Source organism: Terrapene carolina, unplaced genomic scaffold, assembly GCF_002925995.2.
Source record: "Terrapene carolina triunguis isolate 2854851 unplaced genomic scaffold, T_m_triunguis-2.0 Scaffold22, whole genome shotgun sequence".
NCBI lineage: Eukaryota > Metazoa > Chordata > Testudines > Emydidae > Terrapene > Terrapene triunguis.
Genome location: NW_020664373.1, coordinates 10276854 through 10295528, shown reverse-complemented (window position 1 = coordinate 10295528; position 18675 = coordinate 10276854). Strand labels below are relative to the sequence as shown.

At 41.9% G+C, this 18675-nt stretch overlaps 1 protein-coding gene across 1 annotated transcript in view; it reads right to left on the bottom strand.

The window, feature by feature from the left end:
• The window catches only part of LOC112103825 (gastrin-releasing peptide receptor), a 35062-nt gene extending 34630 nt beyond the window's left edge, over window positions 1–432 (bottom strand). Inside the window, exon 1 of the mRNA XM_024195776.1 lies at window positions 14–432. Within this exon, the coding sequence (XP_024051544.1) occupies window positions 14–432 (419 nt within the window). The remainder of the gene's footprint in view (window positions 1–13) is intronic.
• Between the last annotated feature and the right edge of the window lie 18243 nt (window positions 433–18675).

The following is an 18675-nucleotide window of genomic DNA, read 5'->3' as shown; positions in this document are numbered from 1 at the left end:
GTAGGAGGCTCACCTGTCTGCTGAGAGAGCTGTAAGTGTGAAGACTGACACCCCCACTGAAGTGAGTTGTATAAAGGGGATAAGTTTACATCCAACTCGACCAAAGAGCCATTCATCAGCTAGGTACCTGCTGGCATCCACAGGGACACAGGTCACTAAGAGGAGTAGATCTCCTAAAGCCAGACTGGAGATGAACAAATTAGGAACATTTCTCATGGACTTCACGGTACAAAAGATCTTAATCAAAGTGATATTGCCAATAAGTCCTATCAAAATGATGATTCCATAAATAGTTGGAATGGCATACAGGAAACCTGGGTAGAACCAATCATCACTCGGGATGGAAAGATTTGCACTTTGATTGATGGAGATGTTGCAAAGAATAAAGTTATCCACTTTCAAGTCTAGAAGAAAACACTCTTCAGAAGCCATTGTCTGAATTCGGTTCTACTGGAAGATAATTTTCTTGTTCAAAAATCCTCACATAAAGCTTCTTGAGTTGAGTTTTCTTGCTGTATGTGTCTTTTAAATAGACAGAAGAGACTGAAAGTCATATATCACTGTGTGATTTTTTTTTTAAAACGTCACTGAACAGAACTATTTCCATAATCTGGAATCAGTTTGATCCTGGAACTTTTCTCCCTCTCATTCATGTGGCTTGCGAATAAGTAGTACTCAGTTCTAAAAGGCCATTTACCAAATTAAGAGACAAATAGACACATGGCATTTTCAGAATCCAGGCTAGTTAAATTCTCAGCATCAGCACACTGCTCCTGAGCAGAGTTCAGTCTGAATTACATGAACTACATTTTGCAAAACTTTTGATTGTGGCTGTCAAACTGCATTTCCCAGTCTCTTCCGGTTCTCAGAACCTGCAGCTGTAGGCTGGGTTTAAACGTGAGGGAAGGGAACAGCTCTTTTAAAGACTCTGATCCTATAGGCAGGAACCTCTGGACGTCAACACTCTCCCTGCTTTGCAGGAGGATAGCAAGCTTGCTTAAATAATTACAGTAATAGTATGGAAGCTGCAGGCTTCTGCTGGAGAATGCCAGCCACCTGCTGGACAATTTAATCATTGCCTGATCACAAAAGAAGCTGCTGTTAACTCTTTAAACCAATAAAACTGTGTTATTGTCACCTCTTGGTTTTTTCAGTATTATAAGCGAAAGAGCTTCATTGTCTCATTTAATTCACTCTTGGATGTGGTTCAGGGAATGCCTTAAAAACACTCTTTTATTAGCCTGCAAATACCATGGTTTGCCCAGCAATTATACCTTTGCAACTGAGAGTGCTGGCATTCTAACATTCAATCTGCTTCAATAAAATAAAATAAAATCATCCCCCGGGACAACTCCACTGAACTTGACCAATTAAGACAAAATCAATATTATAGTTAGCCTCGGTAGACACTTATGAAAACTAAGCAACTGCCATAAACCAAGCAGCCTGAAATCTGCACATTATTGGAAACATCGCTATAATTCAGGAATTCCATGGCAACTATGGGAAGTGGTAAATTTTACTGTTTAATTCAGGAATTTCTATTTATAAGGTGCCTTTCATGCTAGTGATCCAAACACTTCTTTTCAATGTAATTGTATACACAGAACAATAATACACATTTAGATGAAGCATGGGGATGATGTATCTAGGTCACTCCAAGTACTGCAGTTGATCTTTCTTATAGATTAATCAAGGGACCATTATGATTAATTCCTCACTGCTTTGTAACAGAATTGCAACTCACAATATGAGGACCCTTTCTTCTGAAGAAATGAGGGTAAATTTAAATCACACTAAAAATTCAATGAAGTTATGTAATTTGAAAGTTATCCTGGCAACTGGTTGTGACTGAAAGCACCCATATATTTACACCTTACCTGGTATTGTAATAATCTTTGTACAAAATATGCCTTGGGAGGTATCATTTGAAAACTAATAACTTGCTGGTCAATAATATCATGGTGAAATATATGTAGGAACATTATTTGTAAAGTTATGACTTCTCCCTGCATGCTGTTAGCACATGTTCAAACCCACAAAGCCCTGACTAGGAGAAAGGTGTTAAACAGGCCTATCCTAAACAAAGGAATGTGTTTACCTCAATTTACAGATAAGTAGTTATCAGGGCCCTTGAGACAGCAAGAGGGGGGAAATGGCAGGAGACAATGAAATCTGCATTTCAGCATACACAGGGGAGAAGAAAGAGTATGGAGCCATCTTCTCTATCAGACTCCATGTTGCCTTCTCTAATGTTTGAATACACTTTGATTTGAGGGGTAATCCTCAGAAGAATCCACGTCAGAGGGTGACTGGACTACAAAACTGAGAAGCAAAAACATCCCAAGGCATCTCTCTTTCTCGTTCACCTAAGAAGACAAAGGAACCAGCCCTTTGACCCTGAGGGAGATCCTGTCCTGAGACTTTGGTCAGCTATGTTGCTGGGAACCTGTGGTAAAGATTTTACCTTGAATCAAGTCTAACTTGTTAAGTTTTCGCTACTAGAAAGCGTTTTATCTTTATTACTCTAGTGACCAGTTCTGACTTTAATACCTTGTACTTGTACTCACTTAAAATCTCTCTCTTTGCAGTTAAATAAACTTGTTTTATTTTTAATCTAAACTAATCCAGTGTTGTGGTTAAACTGGGCTGTGTGGTAACTCCAGTTAAAGTAGCAAACTGTTGAATATCGACCTTTTACAGGGGCAGTGGACCTCTACTATCCAAACTGTCCAGGAGAGGGCTGGACAGTGCAAAACACACATTTTGGGGGAAATCAGAACTGGGAGTGGGTTGGGGTCACCCTGCAGGTAATAACCAAGGCTGCTGGAAGCCAGAATGTGGCTGGTGTTTGCTGACAGGCTCCTGGGATCAGAGATGCTGGACCAGGGCTATAGCTATACAGAGACACTCAGGGTGTGACCTGCATGCTGTCAGGCTGTTTGTGAGTGGCCCAGGTTGGGAGCTACAGCAGCAAAGCATTGTGTGGCGCCCAAGGTTATGGGGCACGTGGTGATACAGTCCCCGACTGGTCTGGATAGCACCCTGCTGATTTTGCGAGTAAAACAATAAGCTACCAATTACCAGAAATATTCACAAGAAGGGATGGGTGAATCAAATAATACATTTACTAAAAAGCATAAATACTGACCAATAGACTGAGCTGAATATTTCCAAATATCATTGGACAAACTTTAATTGCCAGATACTCATGAGTTGCATGCTAAAATGGGGTTAAGGGTCAGAGGGAGCATTGTAGCCTATCGGTAACTGGGTTTTGACTCAACCATGTGATCTACGTAAGCACTTTGCTGATATCCATTCAGGCCCCAATTCAGCAATGAACTTAAATACATGCTTCACTTTAACCAGGACTACTTACATGATTAAAGTTAAGCACATGAATGACTGCTTTGTCAAAGCGGGGCCCCAGTGCTTACTGGAAGAGAGTAGGAAAAGAAATAAATCTCACTGTTCCCATTTGAAACAAAAAGGTATGACCAAAGTTTAAGTTTACTCTTAAGAACATACCATGCATTTGGCTCAGAAAAATGGACACACACACACACGCGCGCACACACACACACACACACACACACACACACAGTCTATCAGCCTCTGTTGTTAGTTACTGTAGCAGCCTTTGTTTCCTTTGAGGGTAATGGGGAGCCAAATCATGGGAGTCCAACAGAAATAGGATCATGTGGCTATGTAGAAGAGAAGAGAGCTCTAATAGTAGCACCTACCGCATGGAAGAGGGGATGTTGCTGGAGAAAAGGAGAATGGACAACAGCCATGCAACATGGTATGTTTTCAGTGGCTACAAGAGGTTGTTAGAAAGCCTTATGCATGGTTTGTCAAAAGGAAAAGATGAAGATTAGAAATGGAGATCCAGAGAATGGAAAGTTCAAGAGACAAAGCAAGAGAAGGAAAAGCCAAATACTGTGAAGCTTGAAACAGTATGTATGTTACAAAAATGTTGAGTTGTTGATGTGACAGGTTGGATCACAGAAACCCTCTTGGGAGCTGCCACCTGATGTGCCCAGACTACTTCTATCCCTGCTTTCCCTGCCAGCTCAGGACTCCAGCACCCTGTCTTGCTAAGCCAGACACGCCCGTCTGCTCCAACACAGACCCAGGGTCTGAATTACTTGCCCCAAAGCTGCAGGCTTCGCTGAAAGCAGCTAACAGAAGTGTTCCTGTCTTTAACACTCAGATACCCAATTCCCAATGGGGTCTAAACCCAAATAAATCCGTTTTACTCTGTATAAAGCTTATTATACAGGGTAAATTCATAAATTGTTCGCCCTCTATAACACTGATAGAGAGATATCCACAGTTGTTTGCTCCCCCAGGTATTAATACATACTCTGAGTTAATTAATAAGTAATTAGTGATTTTATTAAATACAGAAAGTAGGATTTAAGTGGTTCCAAGTAGTAATAAACAGAACAAAGTAAGTCACCAAGCAAAATAAAATAAAACACGCAAATCTATGTCTAATCAAACTGAATACAGATAATCTCACCCTCAGAGATGCTTCAGTAAGTTTTTTCCTCAGATTGGACACCTTCCAGGCCTGGGCACAATTCTTTCCCCTGGTGTAGCTCTTGTTCCAGCTCAGGTGGTAGTAGGGGATTCTTCATGATGGCTCCTCTCTCCTTCTTTGTTCTGTTCCACCCCTTTATATAATCTTTTGCATAAGCTGGGAATCCTTTGTCCCGCTCTGGGTTCCCACCCCCTCCTTCTCAATGGAAAGACACCAGGTTCAAGATGGATTCCAGTTCAGGTGACATGATCACATGTCACTGCAAGACTTCATTGCCCACTTGCCAGCACACACGTATACAGGAAGACTTACAGGTAAAACACAGCCATCTGCAGACAATTGTCCTGGTTAATGGGAGTCATCAAGATTCCAAACCACCATTAATAGCCCACACTTTGCATAATTACAATAGGCCCTCAGAGTTATATTTCATATTTCTAGTTTCAGACACAAGAGTGGTACATTTATACAAATAGGATGATCACACTCAGTAGATTATAAGCTTTGTAATGATACCTTACAAGAGACCTTTTGCATGAAGCATATTCCAGTTCTATTAGCATATTTTTTATAAAACCATATAGACTGCAACGTCACAGTTGACATCAAACTTAGTTTGCCATTTCAGTGCACCAATGCATAGAACATTCACTGATAGACCTTATCTAAATATCAACATCTGGCCTTTGTAAATTCAGCAACAATAATTTTGAAACAATGAAGACATTTCCCAGAGGTCTTTTCATTCTTAACATAAATTGTATATGGTTGGGATATTTCCTTTCATCACTAACAACACTCACTCATTGTAGTATTTACTCACCATGGGCAGGTAAAGGGATTGCACATTTATACAATAGCTAGCTCCTAGATAGTACTTTTCATCTATAGATGTCAAGTCTCTTTACAAAGGAAGGGAAGTACCATTACCTCTGTTATACAGATGGGGAAACTCAGGCACAGAAAAGTGAAGTGACTTGCACAAAGTTACCCAGCAGGCCATTGGCAGAGCTGGGAATAGAATCCGGGCCTCCTGCGTCCTAACCCTGTTCCTATCAACTGCATTACAGTGTCTCTCCGTTGGATAATGAGACTAGCCAAAGTCACATATAGGACTTTTTTTTAAAAAAAGGGTCATAAAGCCAACCACTAATAGACAGCTATAAGGAACAAACTCCTCCTTATTCCATGAATGGCCACAATGGGCCAGATTGTCAGAAGAGCTCAGAGCCAGATAGTCAAGAGCTCAGTGTATAGAATTTTCAAAAGTGTCTACATCCCATTGAAAGGCAGCAGGACATAGAAACCTAATTCACTTAGGCCCTTTAAAAAACTTCCACAAATGGAGACAGATTTTCATATGAGCTCAGCAGTCCCACTGGGACAGCTAGGGCCAGCACAACAACCCTGGCAGAGCCCCATGATGAATGGTCACCAGACTCATAATCATACCAACCTTTGGATCATATGTGCATCCAAGCCAACTGGGTCTGGGCAGAGTTCAAGCACTGTCTCTGGCTCTAGGTCTCTAGAGCATACTCCTGAGTGCCATCTCTCTGTCTGAAATCCTTCCTTGGGACACGACACTCCGCAGTCCAATTGTCCTAAGCCCCAAAACCAGTGGTGAATCTCCCAAGCCTCACCAGTTGCTTAGGCACGCTCCCCCAGAGCTCCACCCTTGTAGGCACTATGGTTTATAGTTTAACTCTTCAGAGACGCACAGCAGGTAAAGCAGGGAACACGGGCTTTACACAGGGAGTTCTTAAACAAACACATACTTCACTCTTAGACAGCACAAGAAAGTTACAGATCTAGGCAAGGCAATAAAACCTGAATGCAAGTCCTCAGTCCTCCCAGCTCCTCAGAGTCCCTGGGTCTTGGTCAGTGTCTCTTTGGTAAGGCAAAGCTCCCTTCTCTCCTCCCACCCAACCCTCTAGCTATCTCTTGTGTTTCTGGATTGGGATGGCTGACCTTACTCAGAGAGCACGTCTCTTTTTAAAAGCAGTCTGAGACACCTTGACTGTTGCTCCTTTATGTTGGGATTTTCCATGCACCAGTGTGGGACTGCTGGCAGAGAGCCCTTACAAGTCATTGGTTCTGCGGACAGAAACTTAATCGTTCTACTAGGGTAGAGCTATTCAATTGTTGATGGTCCTTGATGGCCAGCTCCCCAGGTATAGTCTGTTCTGTTCACTATGTGCCAGGTCACTGCTACCAAATGGCTGAGTAAATTCACAATGAGTGTTACAACCCTAAATCATATTTCACATACAAAAAAGATTTCATGAGTTGACAGAGACAGAGATATTCCCCAAACTGTCACAGCCAGATTTTCAAAAAGAGCTCAATATCCAACATGCTGAGCTCTTTTGAAAATGTGGCCTCATGGGATTTCTCACACCTTCCTCTGGGACATAAGATGGAAGCCTACACTAGATGGACTATTGGTCAGAGCCAGTATGTGATGCCTGTGTTCTTAGCCATGAGCCACTGGTACTGGGGTGTGAGCCAGAGTCCATATGCATAGAAAGCCAGGCATTTGGGGGTTGTCCTCTGTTAATCCTGTGGATCCTAGAATCTGCTTATTTTACACTGTTTCTTCTCCTAGAACCTTATCACTCAAGCCCCAGTTTCCAGAGGGGACAGTGATGAAAAGACCCCTGAAAAGTCCAGAATCTGTGAACTATTTTCACATATGTTCTTCCCTTACATGTCTTTTTACACAGGAAGGGAAGGATCTGAGCCTAGATGTATAGGGAGTAGGGGAGAGCAGCGTTGGTGAGGGTCAGGAAAACACACACATCAGATGGGCTCGCTAACTCACAAGGAGCATGCTTGAGACCTTGTACTTTAATCAATTCAATCCTGCTACTGCTCTTGGTCATAGACAGAGTAGCAAAATTTAACAATTGTTGGCTGCTGGTGTCGGATTTAAATTTGAATGTATTTAACTGAAGATGCTACCAGCCAAGCCCAGTACAGTGTGACATGTAGCATACATGTTCTAATGTTACAGGGCTCAGGCCAGTAAAAATAATCTCTAGGCTCTTTGGAACCAGGACTTTCTCCTCTTAAGTCTTTGCAGTGCCTAGCACAATGGAGCCATGAAATTGACTGGGGCCTGTAGTGGCTACCTCCATGCTAATTAACGATATTAATAAGTGAGGAGGGAAAACTGGTGTGGGGGGGGGTCACCTGAAGTATTGTTTCACTTGCTAGCTTTGTTAATGGCAGCCGGGTGTGTGCTCTTTTGAGCGCAGAAGACAAGAAGAAGCTGTTAAATATAACAAGCATCAATCCAGGTGAGACAGCAGAGACTGCATTTCAAGTAGCACTATCTCTCCTCCATGTCCCTGGCATGCAGAGGGCGTGCACACGATTCCTTGAGATGGCACAGCCTGCTCCTCCTCCTGCACGGTCAGCTCTGTGGCTCATTAAGGATCATGGCCTCAGGTTTTCTCTGTCCCGTCTCACCTTCTTCAGCCTGGAGCACAAGGACACAGAAGTCAGAGTGATTCCTCTGCCCTGTCAAACAGAGGCTATGTCTGAACTGGAGTGCATACTCAATTACTTGACTGTGTACATGCTCACACATGTTCCCCATACCCACACTGCATGTCCACATATGGTGTACTGGATATGGGTATAATGTGGAGGACGCTGTACTCCAACCACACATTGATCAGCACCCAGGTGCAGTCAGCAGGCCAGGCGGCTGCTCTCAGAGCAGGATCCACGTTCCCCTGTATTGATCAAAAGAGTGCAGCAGAAAGCTGTTCTGACTTTCGCTACTACTGGTGAAAAATGCGGGGACTGGGAAATTTATAGCCTGGGTAAGGGTCAGGCAGAAAAGGGTTCAGTGCATTGTGGGAATGCGGGTTGCAGGACTATTGCAACTTGAGATTTGGTACATAAACTTTGCTCCTGATCACAGTTCACGCTGGCATGAGCACAGGGCCGTGCCACAGCCTGAGGCGTGTTCTGACCCACACACATCCCCTCCCAGCTTACTCACTGTGTAACTTCGGAGACATGCTTTCAGGATTTAGATGTGGACAATAAGGAGCTTATAGCATACCCCTGCTTACGGGCACATGGACAGTTACTAGTGTAGATGTTGCCAGAGACTGTGGGGTGTTCAGTGAGAACACAGGAGCAGGCTGAGCTCTGTCCAGTCTCTGGTGGTGCTGATGCCTTTGTTGTCAGATATTTGTCCCTTCCATGAGATTGCAGTGTACTCCTATGGGTGCCAGTTTTGCCAAGGCTGGAACTGTTTCTCTCCTGGCTGCCAGTGACAGACAATCGTTGCAGTAAAATGTTGCAGAAATAAGTTTATAAATCCTTTTCTTCAGCATTAAATTTACTTTTTCTTCTTCAGAGTCAATCATCATGGCCCTCCACAATTCCTCAAGTAATGCAAAGGCAGACAAAAATGGCAATATTATTAATAATGATAGCACTTAAATTGGGGGGAAACAAGGCAGTTACATACATTCATTTGTCAAATACATATATTTTAAGAAAAATAAATGTATGGTACATTGTCAGCTGGGCTCTTTAACCCATTTTTAAATAAAAATATGCAATTACAAAACTAGCTGATACAAGTCACAGAGAAATGTGTTAAAGAAACACCACGATGTCACATTAGCCTTTATGGGTTTTCATATTGTTTTTGAGGGGGTGGAAATCATGTAATATAGCAGAGGTTTTCAATAGTACTAATTTTGAACAAATCATTTTGTTCTATACCTACTATTGCAGTTTGTTTTCTATTATTTTCTCTTATGTTTGAGTGAGAACAAATCCTGTATAAAGGAAACAATTTGTCTTATGAGTGCAGAAACACTTGCAGTGTTTAACAGCTGCCTTCTGAATTACCCATGTGTTGCTGTCCCAGTAAAGTGCAACAGACTGCTGTCTACTGCCTATAAATAATTTGGCACAAGTTCCCAGAGGCAGAGATAATGTCCCTACCCTCTGTTTGACAAAAGCTGGGATTGGGTGACAAGGGATGGATCACTTGATGATTACCTGTTCTGTTCATTCCCTCTGAAGCACCTGGCATTGGCCACTGTCAGAAGACAGGATACTGGGCTAGATGGACCTTTGGTCTGACCCAGTGTGGCCACGCTTATGTCTTAGTAGACACTGGATGTCAGCCGTGTTTTGAGTCCTTATGTAATCCCATCTACTTATGCTAAACAATCTATTCCACCTTGTATTTAGCTGTTACACTCTGAGTACCTTTCCCAGACTCGAAGAAGAGCTCTGTGTACCTCAAAAACTTGTCTCTCTCACAATCAGAAGTTTGTTGCTGGTGTTCACTGAGGCAGGCTCCGGCCCACCAGCTAATTGTCCCTTCAGTCTTAGCCTCTTCTGGGAGTTTTGAGGGGCTCAGCTCTGAAATGTTCTACAACAAAAAGCAAATTTAACTCAGTGGTGGGCTGTTCCCAAGTCTTCCGGAGGCATTCCTATCCTTTCCTTCAGGTTTGTTCTCAATCAGTCTCTGATTCGTGTGTTGCTTGCTCCTTGGGGTCTAATTGCTCCTCTCCAGTGGTTGCTCTGGCTAGCGGGCCCATCTTTCTGCAGCTCGGCAGGTGAAGCTCCCTTCAGGCTGAGGGGCAGAGCTCTGGCCAGTCAGCCCTGAACTGAGCCCTCCTCTCTTTTTATTCCCCCTTCAGGCTTGGCAGTTGGTCCAGATATAGTGGAGCAAGTCTAGCTGGGCCCATAGGCTTTCCTTAACCCTAGTGTGGGGCCTCTCTGCCTTATCACAGGGACCCTCACACACGAAGTCCCACCAGGACCTATCTTGTCATTCCTCTTTATCGATGTGGCCACAGTGCTCTCAAAAGGTCTAAAAGAGGTAGAAATATATACAAATTGACCAAGGATGTGGTATAACCAGGTAGAGATTAGGTTTAAGAAAGAGTTAAGGGTTGGCTTTGATGATGTTTGAGACATTTAAGTCAATAACAGTGGAAATCTCATGAGTTCAGCTCTTCTTGTGAGAGTTGGGCCAAACTGAACCAGAAAATAGGCTTCCCCCAGTTCTGAATTCAAACTCCTTAGAAATCAAAGGATCCAGTTTTGGCCTATCATCTAGTGTTAAGGATTTACAGTCTATTATAATGCACAACACATGTGTGTGCACAGCATTTTCATTATGTTTCTGGGTTATTTTAATATTCTATATGTTGTTCTATTTCATAATATAAGAGACCACATGCTTGCTAACTGTACTTAACAGGGTACATTTTCAGCTTATCAAGGAAGGGAATTCATCTGAGTGATTTTAATTAATGTGAATTAATTAATTAAAGAGGTGACATCACACAGTTGAAACTGCCTGCTGGATAGTACATGGTAGTACCAAAGAAACATTTGAAAGGCTAATAAAATACAATAATAATTACCCTAAGATGCATGTGCAAAAAGTACAAAAGTGGCAAAACATTTATTGCAGACTTACAGACCTCTTCATTTCTAGAAGCTGAAGGTTTCCAGAAACTCATGGACTATGCAGTCTGAATGGAACAAATATCTAGCAGTTAAATTGAAAGAGTAAATCTTTTTTTAAAATCCTGGCAAATTCTGCAAATGATATAAATAAAGAAGAAGGCTTCTGGAGAAGTAGTGGACATCAGTTGACAACTCTGTTCTCATATAATGCCATATACTATGAAAACATAAATCTCTAGATATATCCTACAAAGCATTAAATGTTTGGACCAAGGTTTATAACTAAAACAAACAAACAAGCTAAAAGCATTATTCAAAGATCCTTTATAGTTTCAAAAGCTTTTTGCTAAAGACAAATATGCACAGTGATCAGGTTATGCTACTGCAAAAGGACATGTTCACAGGTTAAAAATACGGAATGAAATATCACATTACAAACAGAAAAATATTTGTATTGTATCAAAGGCACCATAATATTTATCACAATTGGCAGCCAGTCTCAGATTATTTGTTTTGATTCAATTCAGTTCTAGCCCTCCTCTTGTATTTATGTTGGAATACATTTCTTCTTGTTTGCACAAACATTAACTCTATATAAACGTGCCATATTTATCAAGAATTGTTACTGAACATGTGGAGAGAGTGTTCTATTTAAGGTGAAGCGTCAGAAATGTCTATATTAACAATATTAACTCTCTATAGAACAAAATTTTAGTTGACCAATGATTATATTTATATTGCTAAATCTAGCAATATATTGTACACTATTTTCATTTAAGCGATATTCTTAACAGCACAGAGATATGCAGTAATGCCTAAACTTACATATTGTGTGCATTAAAATATTGCTGAATTTTTATGGTCTAGCTAAAGAGTTTTTGTTTTCAGCAAAACTAAAAAAGGGAAACTATATTGTATAATAACCATAAACTCTTTTTCAGACAATGAATTACTTCTTGCATAATCATTGTAACTCACTTCCTGTGAACCAAGTTTCCCTGAATAAGTGTGCTAATTGAGGGTCATTCTTATGGTTTTAAAGACTTTAATAAGGTCTTCTTTATTTAAGGGTTCCACTGTTTTAAGTCCTAGTTCAAGTATTTCAGAGGAGGAGGAATGAGTAGCACTTTAAATGCATAAAGTATCTCCACAACAGTTGAGCACAATTGAATCTGGGCATTTCCATTCAGAAAGCTTGATAAGGTCTAAAGAGATCAAAGAAGCATACTCCACAAACTGAAATATTATGTTATCTATGGAAGCGAAATACAATAACTCCAAAATAATCACACAGGATATACTTCCACAGTATGGGATTTATACCATCCATATCACCACGAGCAACTAGAAAGCATGTTTTTCAATAGAAGAAGTTAATTACATCATTTGAATTTTTTCCATGTGTGGGTCTAGGTTTTCTGACTCTCAGAGACTGCAATGATGTCTGCTATTAACAACAGGAACTGGCTACGTTATTCTGCGTAGCGTGCAACCATCAGCATTAGTCACCTGCTATCACACAGAGGTCACCACAGGTTTTCAGAATCCTTACCAGTGCAATGGAAGATACCTGTGATAACGGTGTATTAACAATTGGCAAATCTTAATTTTCAAATGGCTTCTACTGTAAATATAATTTTTGCTATAGTATGGTATCATTCGCAGCAGTCAGGTGGAGTTTAACCTAAATCACAGAAGTTGTCAGTTCCCCCAAGAGTCAATTGGAGGCTCATCATAAAGTCTAATAGACCCAGATCCACAAAGGGACTTAGCCATTTCAATGCTGAGGCACCTAGAAAAATCACTGGAGTGACAATGGGATCCATGAGGCCTGAGTTAGGGGCCTATACTGCCTTTACAATGAACAGGAAGAGAAAGGTGCCTAAGAATGTGATCCCCAAAAGCTAGCATGCTAGGCATTTCCTCGCCTAAGCTAGCCAATGGGAGATGCCACCTAGAGATGTGTCCCAATCCCCTCCTCTCGCAAAGACAGGCCCCTATCTCTGCTTGTGATCCACAGCTGCAAAGCCCTTAGGTACCTACACCATTTCTTGCAGGAATTGCCAGAGGAGGAGGTGGTGGATGTGGATCTTCCTCAGTCTCTCCAGTTGAAGCCATTCTACTTTGGATAAACAATTAAAGAAGCACTGGAGCAGGGGAAAGCACCTGGAGTTGATAACATACCAGCAAAATTGTTAAAAGCAACTGGTTACCATGGTAATGATCTCATTGGAAAATTTGCTTTGATGTATGGAAAAATTAGAAATTGGCTGGATGATTGGACAAAGGGCATCTTTCTGCCCTTACCAAAGAAAGGAGATATACCAATCGTATCTTCTCCCTGATACTACATATGAGCAAAGTTTTGCTCTACGTAATCTAGGACTGCATGAAGGGAATGATAGGAGCAGAACTACCACTACAACAAGCTGGCTTCAGAGAGGGATGAGGCGCAAGTGATTAAAGCGCAAACATCCATCACATCACTGAAAAATGCTAGATCAAATTACCTGGGGTCCAGACGGCGCGGGATCGATGGCCGCGGCTCCCCTGTCGACTGCACTACCGCCGCTCGCTCTGGTGGAGTTCCGGAGTCGACAGTGAGCGCTTTCGGGGATCGATATATCGCGTCTTAACGAGACGCGATATATCGATCCCGGATAAATCGATTGCTACCTGCCGATTCGGCGGGTAGTGAAGACGTACCCTTAGAGACATCCATCAGGAAGAAAGCAAGCCAGGGGAATCTGGGTTGCCAAAATTTCCAATGTACTTGTTATCATGTTGTCACACTTAGTCAAATCCTTGCTAGGAACTCCAAGTGTGATTGACAAAGAGAGAGGCATTTTTTATTCTTCTAGTATGCGGTTAAAAGCTTTAGTCAAATCCAGTTTGATCTCATGATCTTGCCAGAATGTAGAGAACTGCCAAATGTGATCAAATACTTTGGAAGGCCAGGAAGTGACTATTTGATCTGAAAATAGTTAAATGTTTCTCCTCAGTGTCTGAAACCCATTCAATCACCTGGAAGAAAGAATGGATAGAGCAGAGAATTTATGTTTTACAGCATCTCTATGACAAAATACTGTAATTTCTAATGCAAATTACCCACTTGAAGTGAGTTGCTTAGATGCTGGTGTAATTAGACCATGTCCACAATGTTGTCTGAAACAGTTTTCAAAGACAATTACTACTAAGCATTGTAGTAAATCTGTTCCCACATCTAACATTATGTTTCAGAACCATGCTATCAACTTTCTGGGACTGATGAAAGCTCACTGAAGTCAAATAGGAGTCTTTCAATTTACTTCAATAGGCTAATTTATGGAACATTTTCTGCTATTGCAATTATCTAAAAAGAAATCTTTGCTCATATCAGAAACTAAAACCAGTAGCAAATGACTGTTATACACAAAGAAGAACTCTATAATTACAGGCTGAATGATTTTTATTTCAGATTAAGGGAAACAGCAAAACTAGAAAGAATAAATGTGATGTCTTCATGAGAACTGATATCTCTAAAAAGCAAAGACACTTTTTGAGTGTGACCACACCACTGTATATTTAAAGGCCATATGGAGATTTCATTATATCCTGCGTAACACAGCATGTAAGGGCATCTCATTTCACTATCCAAGCTGTTCTTTAGCTGAAAGTGAATAATAATAATGCTTATTCAGCATTCCATGACAAACTCCTTCACAACACTACATGTACAATCCTCCACTCCAAGTAATATGCACATATCGTTACTGAATTACAAGCTTCCAGTAGCAATGCCAACAAACACTTAAAAACAAAAGTGTACTTGTGTCTTTTCTATGACTGTTTCGCAACCCTAAAAAATTTCTTGTCACAAAAGTGCCGAAGTTTTGACTGTGGTCACATTACATTTATAAAACTTCAATAAGCAAATTTCACAAAACTGAGGGGTTGTAGAGGAATCATATGACACCTAGACAAGCTCTAAAAAAACATTTCAAGTTATGGCAGTTTCTGAGTGACCTCTGGAGCACGTTATTCATGGGAGCTACAGCTGCTCAGCACCTCTGAAAATCAGACTATTAATCTTTCCCTGTCTTAGGGCATGCCTACACTGCCCGGCTTCTTTGGTGGTGTGCATCCTGAGCAGGAGTTCTTCCACCGACTTAAGGGGGCAGTGTGTGTGTGGGGAGGGGGGCTCTCAGCTCTGCACGCAGCTCCCCACCGTTATCCCGGTTTCCCGCTCCCTGCTGGGAGCCCAGGTGCCCCCCACCCCGACTCTCTGCCCCCCGTTGGGAATGGGGCAGCCGCACTGGGCTTCTTGGCTCCTCACTCCCCATCAGGAGCACAGCAGCCATGCTCCCAGTGGGGAACGGTGAGCCCAGAGCGGGCAGCCAGGCTTCTGGTGGGGAGATCTGCGCCCAGAGTCCAGGGAGTGGGGCGCTGAGACCCTAGGGGGGCAGCCAGGCTCCTGGCGGGGATATTCATGTCAGGAGTCCGGTCAGTTGTTGTACTCCTGTTGGGGAGCTGAGAGCCCCAGTGACAACCCAGCTGGGAGTGGGGAGCTGGGACCTCGGTGGGCAGCAGGACTCCCCACAAGGGGGCGGGGAGCTGGGGCAGCAACCTGAGCCTGGAGCCTGGGTGGCAGCCCAGCCTGGAGAGGAGACCAGCGGAGCCATGAAATTGACAATAATGACAGCCAATAGATGTAAGTAATGCAGTGTCTACAGGGATACTGCATCATCCTAACTACACCCACATAAATCCTATGTCTTTTGTGGAGTCCTCCCCATCCTCCCCCCTCCGAATGTCCTCTGTGCAGATACCTTCATCAGCTTTGCACTCCCTCTATAGGAACCCCTTATAACCTGGGGCTTTTGGGGGTCGAGCAAAGGCTAGCTAGGCCAGAAGAGCGATAGTATACATCAGGAGATGGAGGAGGCATGGTGATCTTGTGGCCTATCAATTCTGCACCCCTGAATGGCATTCAGGGACCACTGAAGAGGGATGAAAGTTAAGGCAGCTTCTACTGGCCTTAGACAATCCCTGAACAGTGTAGATGTGAGCCACCTCCTCTCTGTTCCAGCACTGACCTCAGTGCCACTTCATTATGAGCATGGACAGCTGTTTTGCACACTGTATATTTTTAGAGAATTTCCTGGCACCCCACTCACTTTTGATAAAACTGGTGCATACATTCTTGCTGCATTCCCTGTTTCTATAGTAGAATCATAGGGTGTATGTACCAAGTCCCAGCTAGGGGAGGAAGGGATAACAAGTCTTCTAAGTTCGGGAAAGTACCTACGGGATTAGACAAGCTGTCCTGAAAGTGGTGGCTGACAGATCAGCTTTGATAAGGAAAGAAGGCCCAAATCCCCAAAGCGAATAAGAAGCCTGAAGCCCAGATTTAGGCACCACTGCAATCCACAAAGTTGCCACTCAGCTGTCACCTAACCCTGTAGACGCCTAAACTCACTTGGCACCTAACTTTTTGATATAAAAGTCCCCTAGGCACCTAAGTTTCTGCCTCTGGGCATGTGCACTGCTGCCTCAGGCAAATACCAGGATGCCTTTCTCATGCCTAAGCCTCAGTGCGATCCTCAAACCAGGGGAAAATAGGCATTGCTGTGCCTATCTTGCCCACAGGGGCTGATCCAGTAGGTGTGCTCTGAGCACTTCTAACACCAGACATAATGGCAAAGGGGAGAATGGAACCTGGATCTCACACATCCTGGGTGAGTTATCCAAGGCTGTGCATGCCTTTTGTGTATTCAATTACGCTTTTGAGTGATGTTTCTTTGTCTTTGTTCCAAGTGTCTCTGTTACATTACATTTTGCTTTGCTGCAGTACATTTTAAAGATGTCATCTTCTGGCTTGTCATGGCCAAGCTCCTTTATCATTGCAATCTAAATAGGTTTGTTGATCTTTTTACCAGGGTTTGCTTAGCTTTGTCTTTATACCATATATCTATTTCATCTCAAGAGATCTAGCTTGCAGCAAAGAGTTGTGTACTAGAGCACCGCTGTTGTCTGACCCTATGTTGCATCAGAGCTATGTGTGACCTTAGGGACTTGAACCTAAAGATCAAAGAATGGCCTTCTTTCTTCTCTGGACTCAATGGAAGGTTCTGTGTTACAACTCAGTGGTATGTTCTCAAGTAGCTGCAAAGTGGTTCAGCAAGATAATATATTCAACATGAAAATCCTCATGACTTTAAAAAATTCATAGTACATAACAATTTAGGTTACCCAAGGTACCTGTTAGAGCAGGAATTCAAAATTATCAAATGTAAAAAAAACATATTTTGCTAAGGTCCTGGGAGCCAGTGAATGACTGGCAGGGATAAAAATGTTCAGTGCTGTGTTTGCTTAATCACTCAACAATCTAATTAATTATCTAATTTAAATAATAGTTGTGTGCTTTCATTATTTATGCATTTGATATATGAAATCCATAGTGGCTGGACATGAATACATAGAAGATATTAATGTTCAGTGTTGAGTTTATTTAAAGTTCAAATAACAGTGCAATTAAACTGCAAAGTCCAATTAATTGCAAAACAGTTTTTAATCCAATATATTAAACCAATTAAAATGTAATGAATTACCGTATCTAATTAAAATTGTGTGTTCTTAATGCTTTAAAATTTAAGATGTGAAATCCCTGGCAACAGTTTGTTTCTTTATATTATTTATTTTCTCTTTCAGCCTTCTGCAGCACTGCCTAAAGAGAAGGCGCACACAATCAGCAACTTCAATTTTCTACCCCCACAAAAGCATTTCTCAAAAGATTAAATGGCTTCAAAGTGGAACAGCTTTCCCACCTTTCTCTTCCTCTATATCATTGAATAGTACAGTATTTTCCAGAATAGAGCCCCTATTACACAGAGCTCAGCTAAAGTCTTATTGCTGATTTTATCCCCACCACCTGCATCATTCTCCTCACTCTATGTCCTTTTCTCAGTATTTTCAAAGACCAAAGTTAAATAGTTCTTGTGCAGCTCTGGATTCTTCTTCTAGATCCATACTGGGTGCCATGACCTCTTCACCACTTTTGAAGCTCAAGTAATGAAAGATGTCAATTACTATGTCACTCTACACATTAGATATCATGTATAGTGCATCTTTAATTGATACAAACTTTATCACTTTTACTGAAGAGTGCTCTTCCTTTACAATCACTGTAAGAAGCTTGGTTCTGTACAACCGTTTCATTGTTTCCAATCTCCAGTCACCAATCTCCATAGGTTGAATTTTTGCTATTATGTTGACTAGGTGAAACTACCAGAGTTCATCAGCTATTCATAATGGATGAACACCTGTGTTGTCAAGAAGCAACACGGCTCTGACTGGCAATTTTTGTGACCCTAGATAACTTCTGCAAAAACATCAACAAAGCATCAAGGAAAAATATCAGAGGTTAAACACACACTTGATTGAGCTCTGGATAAGAAAGGCAGGCATAAAGAAGAAGGTTTCATAGATTTTTCCTGTCACAAGCAATTTAAGCATGTGAGTCCCTGTTGTATTAGCACAGGTCAGTACAGTAGTAGGTTCATTCCTTATTTTTTAAGCTTGGGACAATTTTCTTAGAAGCCAGAAGGGTTTTTGCTTGTTTGCTTTCTTGCTTTGGTTCCCTCAGGCCTCAGCTTCCAAGTGGAGCCTTGGAGATCCTACCTTCA